Below are 25877 nucleotides of genomic sequence, written 5' to 3'. Positions count from 1 at the left end.
GCTGGCTTATTTGCAGTCAAGGGACCCAGAATAGGCAAGACAATCTTGAAAAAGAAAAATAAAGTTGGAGGCCTAACACACCCCCATTTCAAAACTTACTACAAAGCAACATTAATTGAGTGTGGGGTACCAGCATAAGAAAAGACCCTTGATCTACGGAAAAGAAATAAGAGTCCAAAAACAAACCCTCCTATTACAGACAACTGATTTTCAACAAGAGTACAAGGACAATTCAACGTGGAAAGAACAGTCTTTTCAACAAATGGTCCTGGGACGAGTGGGTATCCACTTGCCAAAGAATGAAGTTGGATCCCTACCTCACTCTATATGCAAAAATTAACTCAAAATGGATCTAACTATGAAAGATAAAACTATAAAACTCTAAGAAAAAAACTTATGCATAAACCTTTGTGACCTTCTATTATGCAATGATTTCTTAGATGTTATATCAAAAGCACAAGCAACCAAAGAAAAAAACAGATAAATGACTTCATCAAAATTAAAAACTTTTGTGCTTCAAAATGCCACAGAGGAAAGGAGAGGAAGATAATGCCAGGAAGAGAAACCTGAGGCAGATCTTAGAAACCCGTCACCACGTTTGGAGGTGTGGGTGGAGCAGTGCATGGGACAGCTTGTGGAGGTGACGCACCCCAGGGGCCAAGAGGTGCAGCAGACGGGAGCCGGCAGGCTGAGTGAGAGACGCAGAGGTCCACGGTGAGGGCAGAATACAGGGCAGTGCCACGCCTTTGGTCCTTCAGTGTGCAAAAGACCTCCAAGGGCGGAGGGCATATCTGAGCCAGGAGTTCCCCAGAGGGCAGGTTTCTGACCAGGGAGGGAGTGGGGTCTGGAAACAGTGCTTAGGCAGCAAGTCAGGCCACCACCCAACCTCCCAACCCAGCCTGCTCCCGGAGCCCTGACGACTCTACCGCAGTCAGAAGCATTTCTGTTACAGATGTGCACTTCAACACCAAGGGAGGCACATGCAGAGAAGGCAGCCTTGCCCTTGGCTTGGCCACTGGGTCCCTTCTCCCGAGATGAGGCTGCCCTGCCACCTGCTCCCAAGCTGAGTGCCCACGCTCTGCCTTTACTCACAGTGGACGACAAGTGTGCATGCAGCAGTCACAAAAGAATATGACCATGTGGATGCAAAGAGGTGTCACAGCAGCTCTTGGGGCTGCCTGGGAAGTGGACAGGGACTGCAGCAATCCATGGCAGGAGCTGTCCTGCAGCTCAGGAAGGACACTACAGGCAGGCACCGGAGTGGGATGTGAGGCGATCCCCAGCAGGCACTCCCCCACCAGGCCATGTCAGGCTACTTCCGGGGCACTCAGAGTCGCCCCCACCAAGACACACAGGTCTGCACTGGGACGCTGGGTACAGGCCTCTGCTTACCCGCAGTGCCTCGTAAGACAGACCCCAATTCTCTGCTCATTGGAGCGGCAGCCCTCCCCTCTCCCGCTGAGGCACACACAGCAATGTCATCAGCCATGGCCTCCGCCACCGCACACCCTGGTTTCTGTGTCCTCGGGGGTCACAGCAACTAGCTGTTAGCACCTCTGTCTCAGTCTCCTCCTCCTTCAATGACATGTGGAACTAGACACCATGGATGTGCAGCTAGACCACATTAGAACATCTGAAGTGCTTAGAACTATGACTGACATCAGCGAGACAGCCAATTTCCTCCTGCGTCAACTGGGGCGGTACCAACTTCAGGGGCTAGTGGACGACAGGACAACACGCTACGCATCAGTCAATCTCAGGACCACTCGTCCATCTCCCGTGACAGACACAGCCAAGCAGAATGCAGTGTCTGCACCACTCTTGGGCCATCAGCCTCATGGTGTCCAGGTGTGACACTGTTCTCCAAAGTGACCTGGTCAGTGCCCCCATGTGGCTCGTTTGACACACAAGACACCTTTGTCACAGTCTGTCCCGCAACTTAACCGACAGAGTTAAGTGGTCCCACGACAGCCCTTACAGGGCAGCCCAGAAGTTCCCCTCTACAGACACTCCTTCACCAGCCTCCCCCCACCTCCTGGCAACTATGCTGTGTTTTCCAAGCCTTCAGTTTTACCTTGTCCAGAATGTCACCCAGGCAGAGTCACACATGTGGGTCTGGCTCCCTTCACTCAGCAAAACACACCCAAGTGCCACCATGTGGCTGTGGAAATCATGCTGTTCTTCTAGCATGCTGGGTGCATGCCACAGATGGTCCTCAGGTGAAGGACCCTGTTCAAGTGGTTTTGGCTTTAAGGGCCATGAATAAAGGAGCTGTAAACACTCATGTGACGACCCATTTCCGTTTTCTGGGGGTGCCTGCAATGGGGACCTACAGGGTGACTGCCGTCCCTCTCTGGCAAGGTTTTCCCACAGCCGCTCTCTGTGCACACATGCTTCTGTCTGGGAACGGGAGGCGTGAGAAAGTATACAGTGAACCTGGGTTCAGCAGGGAAGTCAGGAGCGGGGACAAGCAGGAGACACAAAGTGTGGCAGGCCTTCCCGTCACATCTGCATGGGAGCAGACGCAGCCCTTACCTTCTTCTCCCAGCAGCTCAGTTGTCATGCAGCAATCCTGCTGAGTCTCCCCCTTGGCCGGAACTGCCTGCGAAAAACAGACAACAGTCAGCCTGGGTTCATCAACTGGTGGACTCAGCAATGCACCAACACGACTTCTCTAAGTGGACGTCACATCTGAATCAACAACAAATCACAGGTAGACACATCATCAGATGCCTAGACAGTCAGGATGCCTTCAAGCCAGTGGACAACACAGTCACCTCACAAGGCGAGGCTTTCAGAAAACAGTCCAAGGAACTCCTACTAGGTCTGTGTTTTTGGAGACAGCTTTTTAATAAGAAGAACGTGTCCATGCATTACTTATGTAATTAGAAATCTCAAATGTTTTGGCTCTGTTATAGGAACGTTACAAATTATTTCAAAGTGCATTCTGCTGCTGCTAATAATTCATCTAAGTACGTAAAACGTCCAATGACCTACAAAAAAGTTACAGAAAGGAATAAATCAAGAAAATTCAGTAACAACCTGGACCACTAAATATTTGGTCTACTATGTGGAGGCATGAATTATACATGGAAGGTCTTGGAAGGTCAGCATGTGGCTGAAGACGTGAACATAAACACACAAAATGCCCTTATCTGGGGTCTCGGCAGGCACAGGAGCCACCACAAGTCCACAGAGGAGGAAGACAGTGGTCGGCAAGTGCCCTGGGCCTCCATGAGTCCACAGAGGAGGAGGACAATGGTCAGCAAGTGCCCTGCCCACCCAGGGGCCGGGTGACGCAGACTCTCCAGGTTTCCCGCTTAGAGTTTCAGAATCCAAGGGAATAACTTCGACAACACTTCTATAACTTCCGGAATGTTTTCTTCAAAAGACACCACAGAATATTCTCAGAGCATTCCTACTGAACTTCGAGCTCACGGCTCATCTCATGGAATAAACAGCAAGTGTAGCTCCCAAGAGCAGTGGCAGTGCCCTGCCCTGTCACCCTGGACCACCAGCCCACCTCAAGGATGCGCAGCAGCCCCGTACCCCCACAACGCCCCTCCTTCCTCAGCGCCTCCAGAATGCTCCCACCAGCAGCCTTCCTGAAAGGAGCTGACTTCGTTGCCCCAGGTACACAGGCCAAGAAAGAGCCAAGCACAGCCCAGCTTCCTTCTGCCAATTCCAGGCTGCCACCCTCGCCCCTACCCTGGAGCTCTGCATGGGGCCCCACTAGTGGTTTTCAAAGTACAAGCAGAGGACCCCTGGGGTCCTGAGATTCTTTCAGGGGACTTGAAAGGACCTGTTTTGTTGACAAACACGCACACACACACTTAGGGGTGGGGTCCTGTTGGCATTGCCCAGTCCTGGACCCCAGATCACAGCTGACAGCAGCTGGGTAGATATCTGCTCCTAGCTGGTCACACAGTCCCTCTTCGAGGAGCTGAAGAGCTCAGCTGTCTCTGTGGTCATGTGGATGAAGGCCACCCACTATTACAGAGCACCTGTCATATACCAGGCACTTGCCAGCCCAACAAGACCTCAGTGAGCAAAGAAGGGTCAGGCCAGGTCAGCCTACAGTGGCTCTTACATCATCAGAGGCCTGTAAACAACCACAGACACTATGTGACAGAGAACTTTGTGGTCAAAGCCATTTGTTGTCCTTTTCAGAAAAGTTCGCAGATCCCTGTTCTAACTGGTAGAGAAGAAACAAACACGTTAACTTCAGAGAGTGGGGTGCTGTGAAGTCGATAAACAGGCTGCAGCGCAAAAGGAGCAGCGGCCGGCTAGGGCGGGGAGCATGAGGGAGGGCCAGTCCCTCCTAATGGCTTCATGCTCCTGCCATCAAGGGGCCTGGATTAAACACCCATTATCAGTCTGTGCTGGCCAGCTCCTGCTCCTCACTGGGATCCTCCAGATAAAGTCCCTTCGGGGGCTGCCCCTTCTATAATCCCTCTCGTAACCACTTACACCCTAGGGAGCTGGGATTTGGTGCTAGGCACTAAGGAAAAATCCAGGGACCTTGGAGCCTTCCTCCCAGAAGGTGGGGAGCACTTCCTTACAGGGGTCAGACCTGAATGCTTCCCTCCTCAAACCCCAGGGTTTTCTCACCCCCTTCAGGAGAAAAAGGTCTTCACCACGGACAGCAAAGCGACGGGGCCTGGCCTCTGTTCCTACTTGCCACCCCCTTCCACACCCTGACCACAGCCTCCGTGCCCCGGACCCTGCCGCCTCTCAACAGACCAAGCTCCACCTTATCAGACAGCCTCTCCTGGACGCTGCCGCGTTGCCCCCTTGGTGCCCACCACCATCAGACACATCACTCAATCTGTCTGTCTGCTCCATTAGCATGCAAACTCTGGGTTCCACAGGAGGGACCTGTCCTGTTCTCCAATATATCCCCACAATGTCAGCAGTGCCCAGCATGCAGAAGGAGCTGAGTGAGTATGTGGCAGGAGCACGAATGGGGCCTTTCTAAGAGGACTAGGTAAAGAAAGGCCACTGGGTACAGGACAAGCCCCCATCCCCACTTCTGTCTGCTTCTCGCATGGCTACACGCCTGGATTGGTTCTTTATAACATCAGCATCTGCTGCATGAATAAAGGAAAGGCTGAGTGGCAGCCACACTGACTCCTTGTGGGCGAAGGGCAGAGCAGGGCGTGGCCAAGGCGTGTGTCTGGAAGGCCAAAGGCCCAGACACTGAGCCTGGTGATGACCTCGGCCCACAACCAGAGCAGGAAGAACAGAAACCTCCCGAATTCAGATGCTCTCTGTGGCTGAACCTACAAGTAACTATCTAGCCAAATGAAACATGGTTTTCACGAACTTTTCAAAAGGGCCAGCAACCTAAAAAGTCGACATCAAATCAGAACAGGGTTAAAGACAGAACATAGAGCCCAAACCAGTAACAAAACCCTGTACTGGGGGGCTGGCCCCGTGGCCGAGTGGTTGGGTTCGCACGCTCCGCTGCAGGCGACCCAGTGTTTCGTTGGTTCGAATCCTGGGCGCGGACATGGCACTGCTCATCAAAACCACGCTGAGGCAGCGTCCCACATGCCACAACTAGAAGGACCCACAACAAAGAATATACAACTATGTACTGGGGGCTTTGGGGAGAAAAAAGGAAATAAAATAAAATCTTTAAAAAAAAAAAAAAAAAAAAACCCTGTACTGGGACAGCCAGGTGGAATAGCGATTAAGTGCGCACGTTCTGCTTCTCAGCAGCTCAGGGTTCGCCGGTTCGGATCCCAGGTGCAGACATGGCACCCCCTTAGCAAAAGCCATGCTGTGGTAGGCGTCCCACATATAAAGTAGAGGAAGATGAGCATGGATGTTAGCTCAGGGCCAGTCTTCCTTAGCAAAAGAGGGAGATTGGCAGTAGTTAGCTCAGGGCTAATCTTCCTCAAAACAACAACAACAACAAAATCCTGTACTGGCTGGCAACAGCAGAACCAAACAGAACTGCTGGCAGAGACTTCAGGAGGCTGTGAAAATCCTGACAGTAAAAGGGAGATGGGTGGCCTGAGTCTCTGCTTTGCAAGAAGAGCCTTAACTAAACTAAACTCAGGATGAGGACAGGGACTTTGGCTTTAGAAACAGGAACACCATGGGGAGGAGAAACCTCCAGAGAAATCACCAGCCAGCCGCAGCATGCACAGTTGGAGCTCTGGCCATTCCCAGGGCCCAGAGGCAAGGACACCCTGGCAGCAGCAAGCACAGCTGGAGCAGAATCTTGGTCACTATATGCTACTTCCCATTAAGAGAAGTGAGGCTCCTCGAAGAGGCCCACTTCCACTTCCAGGGTGGGGGCGAGAAAAGGCCCAAGGTGAGTTTAGAACATGAGTTTAATTTATAAATTAAAGTTTACCATAAGTATTTATGTATAGGAAAAAACATAGTATATACAGGGTGACAAATAAAAATGGCAAGCAATAGGATATATTGGAGTATATGAGGAAGCCATTTGGTATAAACCTAATTCGGCCTTTGTTTTTTCCAAAAGGGCCTGACTGTGGCTATTGAGCGCACACTGCATATCTGCTTAGACATTTCCTATGGCCAGAACAAACGGCCCTTGAGATAAAGGTGCAACTTCCCCCCACATTAGCATTTCCTTAGGGATAAGCATTTTTCCTTAGGCTAGGAACTGATTGCTGCACTCACCTTTGACCACCCAGCTCACCTGTGACCACTCAGCTGGAGACAACAGACTGCCACCCTGCTGCGTTCACTGAGACAGAAGACCTACCTGCTGTTTCCATCAATTGCTGTGCCGACAGAGCAGTCTCGCGACTATTGTAAAAGGGACATTTCAATCCTATGTGAAACATCCTCTCTGGGAGTATATAACCACTCTGTGCAACCCACTTCTTTGGTGCCCTTTCTTCCTTCGGGAAGAAAGGCCCCGGGTTATAATCCTCAGATTTAAGCTCAGAATAAACTCACCCAAATTTTCATTTATAGATTGGTTATGGATTATTTTCGTCGACAAGAGTTTGGTACTACGTGCGGTTTCAGGTACCCACTGGGGATCTTGGATGGTGTCGCCCGCAGGTAAGGGGGCACGACTGCATCAATCTTACTGTCAGCCTCTGAGTAAGGAGTCTTCACTCCAGGCAGAAGGGAGGGGCACTAGCAGACGTCCAAGGCCTGCTGGGGGCACCACGTGGGAGCCGGGCTGAGCTCACTGAGCATGTGCTCTTGGAAGAAGGCCTGAAGAAATCTACAGTTACTCAGACGGCGGTATCTGGCAGACATTTCCTCAAAATAAACAAAGTGAACCTATCACCTCAAAGGAAACCAACAGTATTTGTTGCCAATGTTAAAATTCTATCTTTTGAGTGAAAATTGGAATTTTGGTAAAGGTGTACCTGCCCCCAAGCTTCAGAGCTTCCCAATACTTAAAGACTTCTCTGACGACATGGGAGGTGTTAAGTGAATATGATTTTTTTGATATTGGATAAGAAAATGGATATTGGATAAGAAAATTCAACATTTGGAAGATCGCCATAACTTAGTGAGCCAAATGCCCAGTGCCTGACAGTCAAAACCACGCATGGGTAGAATATGTACTCAAGACGAAAGGTGGACCATGGGCTTAACAGTCACGAAGAAGGGCTATCGATACAGCTTCCCCTCACTGAGTTTTGGTATACCATTACAGAAAACATCAGCCATAATCTGAGAAGACTCAAAGTCTGTGTGAGGCTGGACCGTCTGCATTTATTTCAACCAAACTTTCCACCACCTCAGGCAGAATGCAGAAGCCAGACAGGAGAGAGATGTACCAACGCGTACAGCAATGCCACTTCTAAGCCTTTGTTTCAGAAATAGTTACTTTTCACAGACATTAATATTTACCTTAACACGTAAATAACATGTTATATGTTTACTTTTGTTATTTTAAAGTAAATGAAGTTTTTTTTTTAAAAGACTGGCACCTGAGCAAACAACTGTTGCCAATCTTTTTTTTTTTCTGCTTTTTCTCCCCAAATTCCCCTAGCACATAGTTGTATATTTTAGTTGTAGATCCCTCTAGTTGTGGTACGTGGGACGCTGCCTCAGCATGGCCTGATAAGCGGTGCCATGTCTGTGCCCAGGATTCAAACTGGGGAAACCCTGGGCCACCAAAGCAGAGCACATGAACTTAACCACTCAGCCATGAGGCCAGCCCCAATAAGTGAGTTTTTGGTAAATACTAATAGGTAGAACCCACACAAACAAGAGCTTCTGGGGTCCTCAATAGCTTTTAAGAGAATCAGTGGGCCTTATGGCCACTGCCCCACACCAAGGACACAAAGCCCACCATGTCACAGGCCTGTTGAAACACCTCCAGGCTTCTGGAGTCTCATTGCCCTGAGATGAGCCCAGGGCCAGGCACAGCAGGGAAGGCCTCCCCTGGAACTCTCACGAATGCACCTATAAACTGGGGGGGGGGGGGGGGGGGGAGTGTGTGTGTGTGTGTGTGTGTAAGACTGGCCCTGAGCTAACATCTGTTGCCAATCTTTCTCTTTTTGCTTGAGGATGTTTGTCGCTGAGCTAACATCTGTCAAACCCCTATCTCTTGTCGCCATCATCGGCCACATATCCCACCCACGAAATTAAGTTTCATGACTTTTTCCCAAAAAGATTCTGTTTTAACAATATTAGTAACACACTTTCAAATAATGCCAGAATTATCCACTATTTTCTTCTGTATCTATTCAATTGCATTCAGGAATCCTCTGACAAGAACTAACCAACATGCCAGGCCCTGGAGAAGCAGAAGAGCCAAGAAAAACCACCAATCTGCCTTCTTTGTACCTCTTAAAACCCAAGCATCCTCCTTGCTCATTTCTCTAAGTGACCACTGATACTGGAGCAGGAGGAAGGAAAGGGGAGTAGGGAGGAGGAAGGGTCGGCAAGGCTGGGGGAACGAACAGAGGAAGAGGAGGAGGCACTGAGTGGCATGGCAGGGTTCCCACCCTGTACCCTCTTCTGTTCCCTGCCCCTCACTTCCCAAGGATGCCTCTGTGGCCCCAGGAATGCCCAGGCAGTCTCAGTGTAGGAGGCCGCCCCAGAGGTACTGACTCACAGCAGGACAGAGGACAGTGTGCAGGAGCCACTCTGAGTAACTCCCATATAACTGCTAAGTGTCTTTACAGGTGATGGATTCCTAGGATGCTATGACATCTCCAAATGAAGAAGAGACAAATTAGCTTATCAGACGAAGACAAAAAAACAAGTATCAAAGAAAAGGAATACTCTCTGGCTCTAAAATTTTTACACAAGCCTCTATTTGACAAAACTTTTCCTAAGCCTTCCCTAACACTTGGTGTTCCTTTAAAACAGGGGCACAGCAAATGACCAGCCTCTCTTGAATAAAAAGAACAGCCCATATTCATAAATCCCATAGCAAAGAAATGTGATTTATCTCAACCTTGTCTAGCCTAGCAGGTTATTCTTTCTCCATGGTCTAAGCCAAACAAAGTAATTCGTTAAAACAAAATTTTGTGTTAATTATTTATTTTAAATGAAGATCTTTCCATTTGTGATACTCTAGCTGTAAGGGGTGAAACATGCTAATGCACAGGAATACCTTCCCAGCAATTCAATCTTAAGTTAACACAGCAGCAGACACATAAACCCAAAGGCCACTCTCTCACTCACACATGGACAACAGAACTGACACTGGTTAAGGTCCACCATTCAGTTAAATCATTTCCCCAAAAGCCTGGACTCTTTCCTGGAAGCACTTCCAATAAAATCATAAATTTTCCCACACAGCATGTCACAGGGTCAGCTCCCTTCACCTGGCTCCCCCTAAAGGCAGGGCCCACCTCCACCTCAAGTCCTGGGAGCTGACTCAGTCGGCAACCCCACCCCGGCAACCCCATCCACAATCCAGGAGCCCCCACAGCCCATGGCCCCCTTAACCTGGGAACCCCATGATTCACTCTATGGTCCTCACAGTCCTGGGCCCTGACACCGATGCCCAGGAAGCATCAGTACTAGGGACTGGTGCCAGCCCCCAGCCTCAAGAAGACACAGGTGAAAGAGCAGGGCCCCCACTCCAAACAAGGCCAGTCCCTCCTCTCCTTCGATGCAGGCTGCACCTGCTCCCCTGCACTGAGTGCCAAGGCATGCAGACCGAATCACGAGGGTTCTAACCACGACAGTCACAATGCCGGGGACCTCCATCTCCACCCCAAGACCACATCTACCAAGGCAGGAGGGATCCAGACCCCCTGTACCTCCTCCCTGGAGGACAGACAGCCCAGGGTCAAATCCTACTGCAAAAACACACGGAACCCATTGACCTTCTCCGAAAGCATCACACCTTCTGTTTTTCAAATGCCACAAACTTGTGCACAACTGAGTGTCCAAGAGGAACAGGAGGAAGCAGTGTGTGCTAACCAAGTGTGAACACAGCGCACATACACTCCAATTCTCACCCAATGCTGGTGTCACCCTCTCTATTTAAAAACGACAATTCCAGAAAAAGAGCTCCTTGGAAGTTTTTTTTCTCTTTATCCTCGGCACATGTGCCCAAACTCCAGAATGTTCAGGAGTAAACTTCCTATCTAAATCCCAAACCCAACTTAAAAAAGGCATCCATCCCAGAGCCTGGGATTTCCAGGAATTCTGGGGCTTCTTTCAATCAGAGAGCCTTTTAAACACAAAATTCTAAATAAAAAGATAGTCTCAAGGGTGAAAAGCAACAAGTAGAGAGGGCACCAGACACAGCAAAATGATTCTGCAAACTAGGAGGGTGTGGGTCTTGTGGGATGGGGTGGGTTGTACCCAAGGACATCCTTCTCCTGACAGAAACACAAATCTTGACAGCCCTAAGATTCAACTCTTCTTCAACCCAGGAAAACAAAGCTCTCTCTTCAGTGTCCAGGTTCCTTAAACAAAACTGAGACCAGAGAAAACTCTCAGAATCTGCAACCCATGGCGAAGGCTGTCATCCCTGACCTCGCTTCCACTGGGCCACTAAAAAGCAAGGGGAGGGGTCAGCTCCTCCAGGGGGGTTGGCTCTTCCTCCTCCACCACCTCCCTCTAGGCTCAGCCCTGCCACCTGGGCCTAACCTCATCACTTACTCACACATGGCGACCTGTGGGGGGGGGAGGTGTTTTTTCTTTCTTAGTATGCTTTTTGGTGAAGAAGATTGGCCACGAGCTAAAATCTGTTGCCAATCTTTCTCTCACTTCTTTTTTTCCTCCCCAAAGCCCCAGTACGTAGTTGTATATCCTAGTTGTAGGTCATTCTAGTTCTTCTATGTGGGACACTGCCACAGTACGGCTTAATGAGTGGTGTGTAGGTCCACACCCAGCATCTGAACCCATAAACCCCAGGCTACCGAAGCAGAGCACATGAACTTAACCACCTGGCCATGGGGCCAGCCCTGACCTGCTGTTTTTGACATAAAACCTGAGCTGGGACCTGCCATGCCATAACTGCTCAGAGAACCAGCTCCTTCACCAGCCCATCCAGAGCCTCATTCCATGTCACAGCCTATAATAAAATCCCAATTAGAAGAGTACTGTAACTGTCAAAGGCTGAAATGCCACCAGGGAAGGAGGACACAAAGTCTACGCTGTATGCAATTAGAACAGGTTATAAACAACAGCAACAGAGCACACCTCGTCGGAAATGCAGAACAAGTCACAGGGTCCATCTCTGCACATGCTCAATGTGCCAGAGTTGGCTTCTACCGCTGCTTCTAGAAAACCAATCTCTGCCTTTCTAAACGCCTATTTTAATGTAGGGTCTAAGGCACTGATGAAGCTGGAGAAAAAAGAAGGAAAACTTTCCAGTTTGTGAAGTTTCTTCCTTAAATGCAAATTGGTAGATTTCAACACACACAAAAATCTAAAGGGAAAACGTGTCCCAGGAGGTGAGGCAGAACCTGACCCCGCGCTGAACTCATAAGGCCAAGTGCACTTGCAGCACCAGAGCGACTGGACTACAAGCTATCCAAGACATAGACGTCCAGACATTCGAAGTTCGGGGAAACATACTTATACCAAAAAATGATTTGCTGTTTATTCAAACTTCAAATGTAACTGGGATCCTGTATTTTTATTTGCTGAATTTGGCAACCCTACACTGAGTTCACGAGGATCAGCAAAGGACAATGGACTGTAGATTTCCATAATTCTGAAATGACAATGTTTGCATTTTTAAAAGGCAATATTCTGTGGCCTGTGAAATCAGACTCCTGAGAAGAAAAAGAATTATTAATGAAACAATTTCTTCGTTAAGAGAACAGAATATAGAAGAAAATGAAAACAGAGAAATGAAGGAATTATAAAGTCTTATTCTCAGGTCTTCAAATGTCCTTATCAAGTTAACTTCCAATCAGTAGCCCTTGACAACACTTTATCAGATTCCCACAGGCCCCTGAGGCCACCGCTCCAAGAAGCCTGCCTCCCTGTGCCTTGGCCTGGACCCTGCCTGCTCCCCACATGCAGGACGGTCAGTGTGACCTGCAGATGGACACACACCCATCTGAAGTCCTAGACAGCACATCTGGCACAGCCAAGACCCCTCTACTCCATGAAAAACAAGCAGCAGCTGAAATACAGTTGGCGACCAGCCACACAACTACAACCTTTACAGAGTGTTTCCCAAGAAAAATTTACAGTTTTTTGTTTTCTAATTTAACAAAAAAGCGGGGTATAGGGAGAAGAGAAAATACCCAGATGAAAGGCCACAAAAGTAATATATATTCTCTAGGTGAAAATTAACATATAGTTATATTCATTCTCACTACATCACAGAGCTTTTTAGCAACACAGGACACAAGACAGTAGCAGCGCTTTTATTCCACACAGGGGTATATATTTGTATCACCTAGGTTTCACTCACAGTTTTCTTGACTAAAATAACTTTATAAGTTTTTACAGCACTATCATTTTATTTGGTATGTCCCTCCCTCTAAATGTAATCATAAAATATAACCAAAAAAATGCCTGCAAAATCACTTAAAACTTAAATAACATAATTTGTAGGTAAAATAAACACAACCTAGACATGACATTTTCAACTGAATGAGCTTTCTTCTCATGGCAGAAAAGGCTTTCTATCTGCCACTCACAGGACAGCGTGACTTCTCATCCACAGGTAGTCATTTCTCCCTTGTCATTTAATGTGAAATGACTAGGCATCAAATATAACTTGTCATAACACAGTTAACCTCAATTTTACATTTGACTTCAGATGCGTTATAAAAGGACAGTTTCTGTTACACACACAGTATAAATTATTAAGATTTTGCAAAGAATCTTCATTACCTTTCCAGGAACAATGACAATACATCTTCGTGTGTAACTGTCAGCAAAGGTAAAGAGCCTGGGGTCAGGAGCCCGCCCAGGGCCACACAGCACTCCTGCAGATGAGCTTCCAAACCCAGGTGCCCCAGGCTGGCCTCCCAGCACCTGCCCCATCAGCTTCTACCACACTGCTGACTTCTCTCTGTTGTTAAAATAAACACCGGCTGGTAGCAGAAGATTATAGGGACTCTGACATCACCCCTTAGAGCATTCCTAAAATTCAAAGACAGACAGGGGCTAGCTATAGTTTGTATAATCTGTTCTAAAATTATTCAAACACAAGCTCATAGAATATTTAAATAATTTTATCAATTTAAATTTTAAAGACACGAAAGAAAGAACCATGCCATTGTGCCAGTTCTAAACCAGGACGGGCCTTTGGCTCATGGGCAAGAAAGGACTTCCACTGCTCCACGGCTGCCTATGAACCCAGGAAGGGGAGGGGGCCAAGTATCGCCGTCGAGATGAAGACAAAGACCCCACACGCCAGGCTCGCCACCCTCACCCATGGCTGGCTACCTTTCAACAGCCCGCTGACTAACCTCCACCTGCCCCACTGTTCCCCGCGTCAGATGGTCTTGGTGGTCTCCAGAGGGTCCTGCCCACCACAGGGCACTCAGGCTTACTGAGGACAGCACAGATTGCAGCATTTTATAATCCGCCTAGCCAGTCATCACCAAGACACAAAGATTAATGGGAGAGTTTACAAAATCTACAGTAACTCATCTACAAGTTCAAAAGGGATCATTTTACTGCTTTTCCTAGTCAAATGTAACAAAGCCTAAGATTTCCACAGCAGAGTCTGAAAAAACAGACCGAATTCCCCTCCCTTTGCACATGTCCTAGATAGGATCAGTCAGGACGAATCCTGTCCACGTCATGTCAACAAACCATGGTATCATGATAATTCTGAGTGAGCCCAGTAAAGCAGTCTTTATTTCCCTACCGTGGGGCGTCTGCTCACTCACTGGGAGGTGAGTTAAAACAAGACAGTGAAGGGGCTGGCCCCGTGGCCAGGTGGTTCAAGTTCCACGTGCTCTGCTTCACAGGCCTGGGTTCACAGGTTCAGATCCTGGGTGCAGACCTGCTCTGCTCATCAGCCTCACTGTGGCAGTGACCGACATACAAAACAGAGGAAGACTAGCACAAGCGTTAGCTCAGGGACAATCTGCCTCAGCAAAAGGAGAAGGATTAGCAACAGATGTTAGCTCAGGGCGAATCTTCCTCACAAAAATAAAACAAGACAGTGAACCCTCCAGAAGCACCTTCCCCCTTTGGAGCAGGCTGTGCAATCCCATTTACTCAGGTTAAACCACAAAAGAGGGGCTGTAGGGCTGGCCCGGTGGCATAGTGGTCAAGTTTGCACACTCCCCTTCAGCAACCCAGGGTTCGTGGGTTCAGAGCCCAGGTGCAGACCTACATACCGCTCATCAAGCCATGCTGTGGCAGCATCCCACATACAAAATAGAGGAAGACTGGAACAGATGTTAGCTCAGGGCAAACTTTTCTCAGCAAAAAGAGAGAAAGAGAGAGTGGAAGATTGGCAACAGATGTTAGCCCAGGGGGAATCTTCCTCAGAAAAAAAAAAAAAAAGGCCAGGAAAGAAACATTCTGGCACACAGATCTCAGCCTCTGCCACGTCTGCGGTCTGCTCTGTGGTCTGATCTCGGGCCTGAAAGCTGCAGGACTCAGTAACAGGCCCAGAAGAGACGAGAGGCCAAGTTCCCCACCACGTCCCCAGCCATCTCCCAGTGAAAGCCTCAGCTGTTTTACAGATACGCTCCCTCCTCAGCACTCAAGACACGGGGTAACCAAGCACTTTAGATGGACCTCCTGTTTCAAGCACAAGTGTCAAGAAAGTTAACTCTTTAACTGCTACACATACATCTTAAGTTTAAAAGGAGTCAAAGCCAGGGCCAGCCCCACGGCCAAGTGAGTAAGTCTGCACGCTCCACTTCAACAGCCCCGGTTTCAGTGATTCAGATCCTGGGCCTGGACCGAGCACCACTCATCAGGCTGTGGTGAGGCTGCGCTGAGGCTGCGCCCACATAGCACAACTAGAAGGACTTGATACTGGGATATACAAGGGCTGGGGCTTTGGGGAGAAAGGTGGAAAAAAAAGAGGAAGATTGGCAAGAGATGTTAGCTCAGGGCCCATCTTCCTGAAAAAAATAAATAATAAATAAATTTTTTTAAAATCAAAACCAAAATATAAAAAAAAAAGTCAAAGCCATTTCAGAATTTGAGAGGAACTTGATTTGAAGGGTATGGCTGCAAGTGGTGGAGCAAGTAAAAAAGTTCCTCCAGGAGGGAGGGAGAGAAGGAAGGATGAAGTACACATTGCCCACGGAACTGCTCTCCTTCCCATCTGACCTCAAAGCACTCCTATCCCACCACTCGTGTTGTGGGGGTGTGAGCTTTCACCTATCATCTACCTGAGCTGTAAAGATACCCGACGATGGCAAGATATTAAGAAAAAGGAAGAAAAAAACTCTCTAAACACTCATCTTCGTGCTAAGTGTATGCTCACTAAAGTTATCTTCGTGACCCCACAGCAACCTTGCATCTACGCTTCACAACTGGGCAGACCATGGGGGAAGAGAGCCCTCCTCCAACAAGAGCACATGGCCTCCTCTGATGACACGCGGGAGATCGCTTCACAGCATCCAATACACAGGGCAGACAAAGATGGCCAGCTCTCCCTACAGGCAGAGATGTGTGGTTCTGGCCAAAATAAGAAAAACGTCAAATTCCAACCTGCCATTTGCTCCTCTCTGCTTTAGATCTGTGCCCAAGATCTGGACCAGAGATGGTGTCCTCTCCTCGAGCACTGCATCAGTGCCACTGCAAGATCTAAACACCACGTGGATTCTCAAAGACGGGACGCATCCTCAGTGCAGGAAACTTCCAAGATGAAGAGCACTATCTGTGCACCCTCTAATTTTACACTATTTTCCACATACCAATTTCACTAGCTAATTATCAAAAGGAGAGGGGAGAAAAAGAACAAATCCTTTCAATATCTGATAGATTTCCTTTTCCCTCTTTTGTCTTTTTGTTTTTCCCCTTGGCAGAAAAAGGAGAGTTAGTTCCTAAATTTGGAAAAAACAATTAATATCCAAAGTAGTCCCAGAAATTACATTTAAGGGATTTTGAAATATCAGAACAGATTCCCTCTCCATCTTCTACTTAACCCTTAACTGGCCTCTCTGCAAAGAAGAAGCCAAAGGTACTACATCTTTGCTGTTCCCTTGATCTCGAACTCCCGCAGCCACTGTTTTTTTCCAAGGATGGTCAGACCAGCACATACTCCATCCTACATGTCCCTCCCATAAGGAATGCCGACATTCTTCCATGAGAGGTGGGCTCCGTGCGCCCTCACCTTGTACTGGGTGGGTCTTTGTACTGCCTGGACGGAGACTGCAGCTAAAGTGAGCTCCAACGTCAGCACAGTTCTGCCCAGCCACATGCTGTGAGGAGCCCAGACCACAGGAGAGGTCACCTGTGGACGCCCTGGATGGCAGCCCATATAACCAGCATCCACTGCCGGACTGAAGGAGCCTTCAGATGGACCTGCTGCTGTGTTCAAGTCTTCCAGCAGACACCCTAGGTTCACGCAGGAGGAAAGAGCCCTTCCCGAGTCGCTGGCCCCATGGCGATAACAAACAGCCACTGCTGTTTGAAGTCACTAAGTTCAGGGCCGTGTGCTGGGTGCAACAGACAACTGAACCAGTGCTCCCCTCCTTCCCGCCCCAGCCAGTGCAACCCTCCAGTGTCAGCACAAACACAGCCCCAGGCCCGGCACACAGCGAACCCTGAGCAAGCAACCTAACCACACAAGCTCCCATGGTCCCTGGCCGCCCAGGCCTGGGCCTCACAGTGGAGCTCGTGCCCTCCAGGAACACAATCCACGGAATAGATGCAGCACGCAGAGATGTACCAGGAGCCGTGGGAGCTCGCAGGGAAGCACGGGCCTCTCCCACACTGACCCCTGCGCTCCACAGACCCCACGTCACCCACCCTAAGCTTCTATGAGTTAAACCAAGTTATCTGGACCCTTCCAGGTCAGTGGAGGAAAGCAAAACCAAAAGAACCCAGCCACGACCGACAGGCTCCTGAGCAGGAACTGGCGAGTGTCAGGCTAGCGCAGCGTCTGTTCTGAGGGCACACACCAGGGAGCAGAGTTACATGACATTTACTTTTAGTTTGACTTTTCTTGGAGTGAAGATGGTCACACGCATTTCTTACTGCCAATAAATACACTGATTTTCCAGTTTAGACATCAGTCTCTCATGAATTTGGATAGTATGATCGCCACAATTTGGTTTACTGACAAAATCAAGTTTCCAAACCCTCAGAGATGACACGCGCCTTCCTCGGGGCCCTTCTGCCTGGTTATCATGCTGATGGCCCCCACCTTACAGAGCACTGCCAGTGGGGGGCAGGGGGGTCCTCCTCGTGGCTGTGCAGCTGGCTCCGCTGGGTGCTCACCGGGCACACAGCTCAACACAATGGCGTGGAGACGCATGACCTTCACCTGCAGGGTTTGACACTGGCAAGCATCCACTCTCTCCTTTAATTTAAATTGGAATAAATGGAGACGAAAATGCACGGACTGTTAGAAATCAGAGCGCCTCACAAGCAGAAGGGCGCAGGGGGCCACAGGACAGTCAGTCAGCTGAGCACCTCATCCAGGTGCAGGCTCACACAAGACTGTCCCCAGGATGGGCCCGCTTGTACCAGGGACTCGGTACACTGAGAGTCACCTACAGAACCAGGCAATTCTGCCCCACTCCAAAGCTGGCGCTCACTTTCTCAGTTTCAACCACACTGTTTACAGTGCCAACTATCACGGGGGGTGTGTTGCTCAGTATGAGGTCATTTGTTACACCTCACGTTATCCATATAAAAAGCTAAATGGGCAACATGGCTCATAAACACATTATGCCCTAAAAACAAATCAGTAACAGAAATCCAGAACGTGGGTGATTCTGCAAGACCACTGATGGTTCCTCACCAAGTCTACAGATGAAAGACACAGCAGCAGGGGAAGAAACTGTTCCAGAGAAGAAACTCAAACATAACCACCGAACACAAAATGTGGACCATGTTGGGATCCTAATCTGAACACTCCAACCATAAAATGACATTCTGACAAAATTGGAAGGAAATTTGAAAATGGTTAGATAACACCAAGATATTAAAGACAGATACTCAAGAGTTTAGAGGTGAAAATTTCACGATGTCCATGATGTGGTTTAAGATACCTGAGCAAAAAAAAGGGAACGGGAAAGAAGGAAAGAAAGGAGGGAGGGACCAGGCAGCAAAATTTTGACAATTATCACACTACTACAAGTTGTCTCCTTTTGTACATGATGGAAATTTTAATTCTTCACAAAATTCTACGGAAAATCCAGATCTAAAATCAAAAGAAAGCTGTCTCAAAAAGGAAAACCCCATCCCAGCAGCCCCACCCCAGGCCAGCAGCAGGCACAGTCACCCCAAGCCCTGCTGTGCTGGGTCTGCACTCCATATCAGAAGCCAACACACCACAAGGCTCGAATCCCAGCTCTACTATTTCCAGATGTGGGACCCTGGTCAGTCAACCTCTCGCTGCCTCACCCTCCTCTTGACTAAAATGAGAACTACACAAAACCCAGCTCAGAGAGCAGTGAGAAGGCTGCACAACGCTTCCAACTGTGGGCGACACCTACGTGCCCGGTAAACATTGGCTATTCTTACTGTTCAATATATTCAGTAAATATATCATAAAGATTTTGTTAATATCTGACATGTACCAGACATAAACTCCGTCTTGTCAGTCACCCCCAAAATTCAACTGTTCAAAAACAAGTCCAGTTTCTGGGGCCTCCCTGTCCCCTGGCCAACCCCACACACCCTGTCTCCCCAAACGAATGCCGGAGCTAGACTGTCTCCACTGACCTCTTCTTCCCACCCACCCTCCAAAACAGCAGCAGCCACTCTCCTTCTTCAAAAATCCTCTTACTGCCATGCTTAAAAGCTCTGCTGGACCCACTCCCAAAAGGCTGGACAGTCTAAAGCCCTGAGTAAGGTGGGCAGAGGCGCGGTCCGGCCCCATCCACAGACCGTCTCCTTCTGGTCTGCCATGTCCACCTCAGCTCTCAAATTCTGGACTTTTCCTAAGGTCCTCCATGAGTCTACACATACCACACCCTCTTTTGAAAGATGCCCTGCCCCTGTCCACACATGTCCATTCCCTCATCAGCCAGCTCTGAGGTCAGCTCCTCCCCAAGTGCCCACAGGCCTCACTTAACTGGAGCCCAAGAGCATCACTGACTGCTCTATAATACACACAGCAGGGGCATACTCCAGGCGAAGGTACAAGGTTTGTATCTGATTCTTTCCCAGATGCAAAAGATACTTATATCTAGAAGAATGTTTTCTCATTTTTTTTTTTTTACTATTGTAAGAACTCACTTCTAAAGTAAGAAAAGTTCAATGAGAAAAAACACAAAATGACGAAAGGCCATTAGAAACAGCCAAAGTTACATATAAATATACTTTAAGAATGCCAACAGAGGGGTCCTTCCCCTGACAATATTTTGGCACCTTGAGCAATACTGGTCTGGTATTTTTTATGACTCTCATTTTACGCCATTTCCGAATTCTTCCAGAATCCAGTCAACCTCTCATTAGTTCTGTCTATTTGCACCTCAATAGAATCAGCAATTCCCTGTGAAATTTTAGTAAACTGTGCTTCATTTATATTTCAGGCAAAGAGAACAATTTTAAAAGCTCCTACATTAAAGGAGTAAGGGAACAAAACAACCAGAGGCAAGCAGGCCCAGAGCCACAGTCCCTGGTGGAGAGCACAGGACTGCTGGATGACACCAATCACAATAACTACAGAGAGACGTCATTTCACACCCTCTAGGATGGCTAGAATCAAAAAGATAAACCATAACACTTGTTGGTGAGGACGTAGAGAAACTGAAACCCCCATGCACTGCTGGTGGGAACGCAAACAGGCACTCAAACAGATACTTGTATACAAACATTCACAGCAGCACTATTTGAAATAGTCAAAAGATGGAAATAACTCATGCGTTCATCAAGAGAGGAAGAGAGAAATAAAATGCGCTATGTACAATCATGCACTGCTTAACGACAGGGATATGTTCTTAGAAATGCACCGTTAGACTTCAGTGTTGTGTGAACGTCATACAGTGTACTTAAATCTAGATGGTATAGCCTGACACACAGCTAGGCTATACGGTACTAATCTTATGGGGCCACCATCGTATATGCAGTCCATCATTGACCAAAAAGTCATCATGCAGCACATGACTGTACACACAATGGAATATTATTCAGCCAGAAAAATGAATGAAGTTCTGACACATGCTACAACATGGATGAACCTTGAAAACATTATGCTAAGTAAAATAAGCCAGATACAAAATGACAAATATTGTATAATTCTATTCATATGAAATATCTAGTTTAGGCAAACTCATACAGACAGGAGGGAGAAAGAAGTTATTGCTTAATGGGTAGAGAGTTTTTGCTTGGGGTGCTGAAAATGTTTTAGAAACAGATAGTGACGATGGTTGTACAACACTGTAAATCTACTTAATGCCATCAAAAATTACACTTAGAAATGATTAAAATGATAAAATTCATGTTTAAGTATATTTTACCACAATAAAAAAAAATACAGGAGGGAAAAAAAGATTAAGAGGTGTGCAGACATAACCTTGTGAAAAAGAATAAAGGAGATCTCATTTAAAATTGAGTCAGGTGGCCAGAAAGGGCAGCCCTCGCTCACTACCACTCATGGTCAGCTACAGACCCAACAGGAAGGACTCTCCTTGCCAACATTAAGCTACAGCTCGCTTGTCCTTAATTGCAATTCCTCTGCTATTCCCAGGTATACCCATCCTGCTGGTAAAGTAACTGGCTGTTCTGTTTTTCAGGACAACACTACTTGGCATCAGAGAAGCGGGATCCAGAGAAGACCTGGGAGCCCCGAGGCTGGTGAGCAAACAGGTGCTGGTACCCAGAGAGCCCAATGGGCTCAATGCTTTCTTAGTGACACTAGAGTTTGAGAGCAGGTTTCCTCCTGGATTTGAGCTCTGCTCTCTTTGCATTTTGAGCCCTCCAGCTTTACTTTGGATCTGTTTTTTGTAAAGGCTTTGTCCTTTCTGTGAGTACTGGTTTGGTATAATTCCTATTGGAAGTGTGCTAGGTTTTTGTCTGATTCCAAAGGCCAAATTTAGGAACTTTTCTTTGCCTCTAGAGAACCTCTAAGAATGGGATCCCAGTCATCCAAATGCTTTGAGGGACCCCCCTCTTTAGGGACCCTGGCCGGTTTTATATTTAAGAACTACGGTCCCTCCTCATGCATATTTCTAACTAAATGGACTGACTTAATCAAAAGTAACTCAAAACACCAATGGCCCTTATGCGGAACTTTCGATCTCTGCAAACTCTTAAGGCTTCCAAGTGTTTCCAGGACTCTAAGATTGCCTCTCTGCAAAATACAATTTCTAGATTAAGTGAGGCAAAGAACAAGGAAAGAAAAACAAAATGGCTTCCGAGGCCTCTCTTTCCCTCCTGTTTTGTTTCCCAAAGCAGCCATCCTGTGCTCAGGCCCCAACTCAGACACCATCTTCCTCCTTCCCTTCTGCACCACCTCCACCTCCTCAACACCCTCAGTCTTGAGACTATACTAACTCTCTCGCAGAACTTCCCTTGTTCTCTGAAACTCACCTCCCTACCTCTTCCTCTGAACCTCCAAATAAACCCCACATTTCTTATGTTCCCTGGACTAAGGCCAAATTGTGAGCCCTAGTTAAAAGAGTTTTCTAAAGTAACTGAAGATTCTGATAGGTTTGCTGAAGAACTTCATATAGTTGTTTAAATCTATCAACCTGCTTTCTCAGCTTGGTATCAGTTAGTCCACACGCTTGTTGGTGAGGGTCAGGCCCAGCATTAGATGAAACTTGCCCAACGGAAACATCCTGAAAGGGATTTAGAAAAACCTCTAACTTTTAGCAAAATGCCAGAAGACTGAGGAGAACCCCACTGGGTAACTACAGTAGCTTTTCCTGAGCCTGTGGATTAAAACAAAACTCAGGCTTGCACATAAAACTTTGATGAACCCATTCATTATTACAATCGACTCCAAATTATCTTTAAAGAAAATTCTGGTCTTCTTTAGATGCTGAATCCACTCAGTGGATTGGAGTCTTTATCTCCATCATGTTTATTAACAGGCTGAATTGGGGTCTTTCTCTTAGTTAATAGGACCAGGATGAAATGGGAAACTGTGTCCACTCCAGATTTAGTTAATTTAGCAAATCAACTTACTCTCACCCTAGATGATTCAACCAAAAGGAAGACCACTAAAATTAATTTTTGACTTCAACAAATGGAGGCCCCTAAACAAAACCAAAACACTTCTGGTTTCTGCTATTATTGCAAAAAGCCAGGACATTCGAAAAGGGATTGTTAGAAGCTTAAGCACTCCAGGTGTGTCCAGCAGTCCAGCCAGCCTCTCCAATGTCCTCCTAACTCCCAATGATGGGGCTCCGAGGAACTAGAGAGGCTCTTCCCAATCCTCCCTCTTAATTGGCTTAGAGAAACAACTCTCCAAATTAGAAACAAACCTCCCTCTGTCTTTAGTGGCGCTCTCAGTGGCTCAACCCCACTGTTAGAAAGCAGCCCCTCCCTCAAGAGCACTAAAATAGTTCAAATGAGAGTCTCCAATAAACCTCGACAGGTTCCTATCTCTGAACCTATTCCCTTTTGTTTATGCCCTTTAAGAGATACCCACCCTTTTCCCCTGTGAAAAGAATAAGAGAAAGCTCAACTAAATTAGAGTCAGGAAGGCCTGTAGGAGGAACTCTCAGCCCCATCACACATGGTCAATTATTCCACACAGGAAGAAACATATGCTTGCATCTTTGACAGAAGTACAACTACTTTACTACTGAAAAAAGACTTCTCTCCCTGGCCAGCAATAGCACTGCCAATAAGAAACGATGCAGCCCATCCAATCAGAAACACTGCAGCCCAGCCAATGGGAAGCCTTTCCTACCCTGATCTGTTCCTCTCCTCAGTGGGCTTTCCTTTAGAGCAGCCCCACCCTCGGCCCCTTTTCTCTATAAAAGCAGCTCCCTCCCGTGTTCTCCGGATTTTCCTGTGGTTCACGGATAGTACGCACCGCCCGAATTGCAATTCTTTTGGCTGTTCCTGAATGAATCCATTTTAAGAGGAAAATAACAGACGAATTTGCTTTTTAAGTTGATCCACATGGTATCAGAAGTGGGATCCAAAGGAGGGAACCCCTGAGAGATGGCAGCCCCCAGAACTGAACGAGGTACCCACACTGAGTGCCTTGTGCTATCGTGTCTCTGACTTGTGGCCTGCTTTCGGCCTGGTGAGTGTCCTCTCAGATTCCGAGCTCCGCTCTCCACTCTCCGTGTGTTCTGGGCTCTCTCACTTTATTTGGGATTGGGAGAGGAACTTTATCCTCCAGGTTCAAGGCGTCGCCCTTGCTGTGTGTTTTCTGAAGGCAGCACAGTTCCTTTTGGGACTCCAGCTTACCGAGAATCCAGGAGTTTTTCTTTAGTTTTCAGATTCCTTTTGAATCAAGGATGGGAATCCAGCAACTTTCTTTTATCTTTAGATTCCTTTGGGGATCAGGGCTAGGACGATAGCAACTTTCTTGGGTTTTCAGAAAAAATTTCAGAAATGGGATCCCAGTCATCTAAATGTTCTGAGGGCGACTCTCCTTCGGGGACCCTGCTGGGTTTATGTTTAAGAACTTTGGGCCCCCTACATGTCCATTTTTAAGTAAGTGGGCCAAACAGACCAAAAGCAGTCCAGAACTGCAATGGCCACTATGGGGAACTTTCAATCGCCCCGAAATCACTTTTCTTAAAACCAAATTGGAAGACCACAGCTCTAAAATTAAGCAAAATGAACGATACGTCTGTTTCCATTGGTGCCTGGCGGTTTCTGGACGGGCACAAAGCTCTAAAATCTAAAAAAAAAAAAAGTAACTTAAGATGATGGTTGACTATTTAATGTCTAATCCAAGCATGACTGTTAAAAGCAAGCAATTCTTGGTTTTCACTAGGATTGGGGATTCCAAGAGTTAAGAATTTTAATATATGTAAGTAAAGCTACTAGAAACAAAAAGGAAAACATTTCCACATGCAACAAAAGTAGGATGTGTGTTTTGGTAAAGGAAGGTATAAGGAATGGAAATGTATTTTCTTGAGGAAAAAGAAAGTAATTTTGTCCTAAAGAGAGGCTGGTTATTGCAGAATGGGACAGAGGGAAAAACATAGGACAAAATCTGAACGCAAGAAGAAAGTTGTAGGAGATTTGTGGAAAGAAATCTTGGGACAGGAATTTTATGCACAGTCAGGACTGGCTACGATTGGAATGAATGAGTTTTAATATCAAAAATAAGCTGACGCAAAATTAAACTTGGCTTTCTTTTCTGTTGAAAGGACAAGGTTTTGGGGGGCTTTTGGTCTGTTTTTGATAACAGACTGTGAAAGCTTCTTTAAGTAGTTTGCCTAGAAAACAGAGATTTTGTTTTTTATCAAAGTCATTTCCTGCTTTTTTAAAAATCAGGTCTTTAATTACTTAGGAAAACTGAGTCTTCTTAGTATTAAAGGAGCTCAATTTTGCTTACAACCACATAACCTCTTGTATCTGCCTTTGAAACCTTTTATTTTTACATTGGTCAAATACGTAAATATTACTTCATAATGACCTTTGATCCTATTTGGTCAAGTATCCAAAACTTTTGATATTTTGACAAGCTTCCCAAAATATTCAAATTCTAAATGACATCTTTTTGACCTGAATTTAACTTTGGGATTTTCCAGAGGGCACCTAGAGTTGTTTTCTCCTTATAAAAAGAGAGAGATTACACTAATTAGGCTTATTTGGTTTGTCAGATTATGTGAGCAGCATGGTCAAATACCTAAAATGTATGTAACAAAAATACCCAAATTTCCTGTCAATTGCATTCTTGTCCATTGACTTTTTTTAGGTCTTTTATCATTACAGACAGTTACTGTTTGACTCTGATGCTTTTATAAATATGTTTCATTTTCAAAGAGATTCATGGAAAAGACTTAGACAAGTACTCTGGAGTATAGGTTTTGATAACTTTAAGATCATAACACTGAACTGGGTGGGAATTTCTGGAATTTGAGTGGAAGACTGATTGCTTTCATGTTTTGTTTTCCAGATGTAAAGCACCCCTTTTTCTCTTCTCCTTTAAGCTATCTAGAACTTACAGCAATTTGGTAAAATGTATCTTTGTAACAAGGGTTGAAATATATATTTTTTTTCTCTCTACCTGATCCCTCCAGAATTTGGAAATTCTTAAGTATTCTTTTCACGACAATGTATATATTTGCATGGATCCAGTGAAGCCCTGTTCCTGTAACAGGACACAACTGGAAATACTGGCTACATCACCAAGGCTTTGACTAAAACGTCACATCCAAGAAACTTGTACATGGACTCAGAAATGACCAAACACCTTT

General features: G+C 46.7%; 1 protein-coding gene and 1 non-coding gene across 26 annotated transcripts in view; both read right to left on the bottom strand.

Annotated features, from left to right (window-relative positions):
• Positions 1–25877, bottom strand: part of EHMT1 (euchromatic histone lysine methyltransferase 1) — a 198176-nt gene that overhangs the window by 92147 nt on the left and 80152 nt on the right. For 17 of the 25 annotated variants that reach the window (XR_011432335.1, XM_023629512.2, XM_070250534.1 and 14 more), the window contains one exon: positions 2536–2602. Coding sequence is in view for 24 of the 25 variants with exons in the window: in XM_023629512.2 (XP_023485280.2) it covers positions 2536–2602 (67 nt within the window). In the remaining variant the exon portion in view is untranslated. Of the gene's footprint in view, positions 1–2535; positions 2603–13278; positions 13413–23527; positions 24350–25877 lie in introns of those variants that run through there. The other 8 variants (XM_070250543.1, XM_070250538.1, XM_070250552.1 and 5 more) reach the window with 5 other exon arrangements.
• On the bottom strand, positions 11233–11375 carry MIR9034 (microRNA mir-9034). The gene is given in 1 exon segment (NR_128048.2): positions 11233–11375. It is a non-coding gene; the product is annotated as a microRNA mir-9034 (primary transcript).

Source organism: Equus caballus, chromosome 25 (genome assembly GCF_041296265.1).
Source record: "Equus caballus isolate H_3958 breed thoroughbred chromosome 25, TB-T2T, whole genome shotgun sequence".
In the NCBI taxonomy this organism is placed as follows: Eukaryota; Metazoa; Chordata; class Mammalia; order Perissodactyla; family Equidae; genus Equus; species Equus caballus.
The sequence above is the reverse complement of the archived record's forward strand: the minus strand, read 5'-3'. Positions and strand labels throughout refer to the sequence as shown.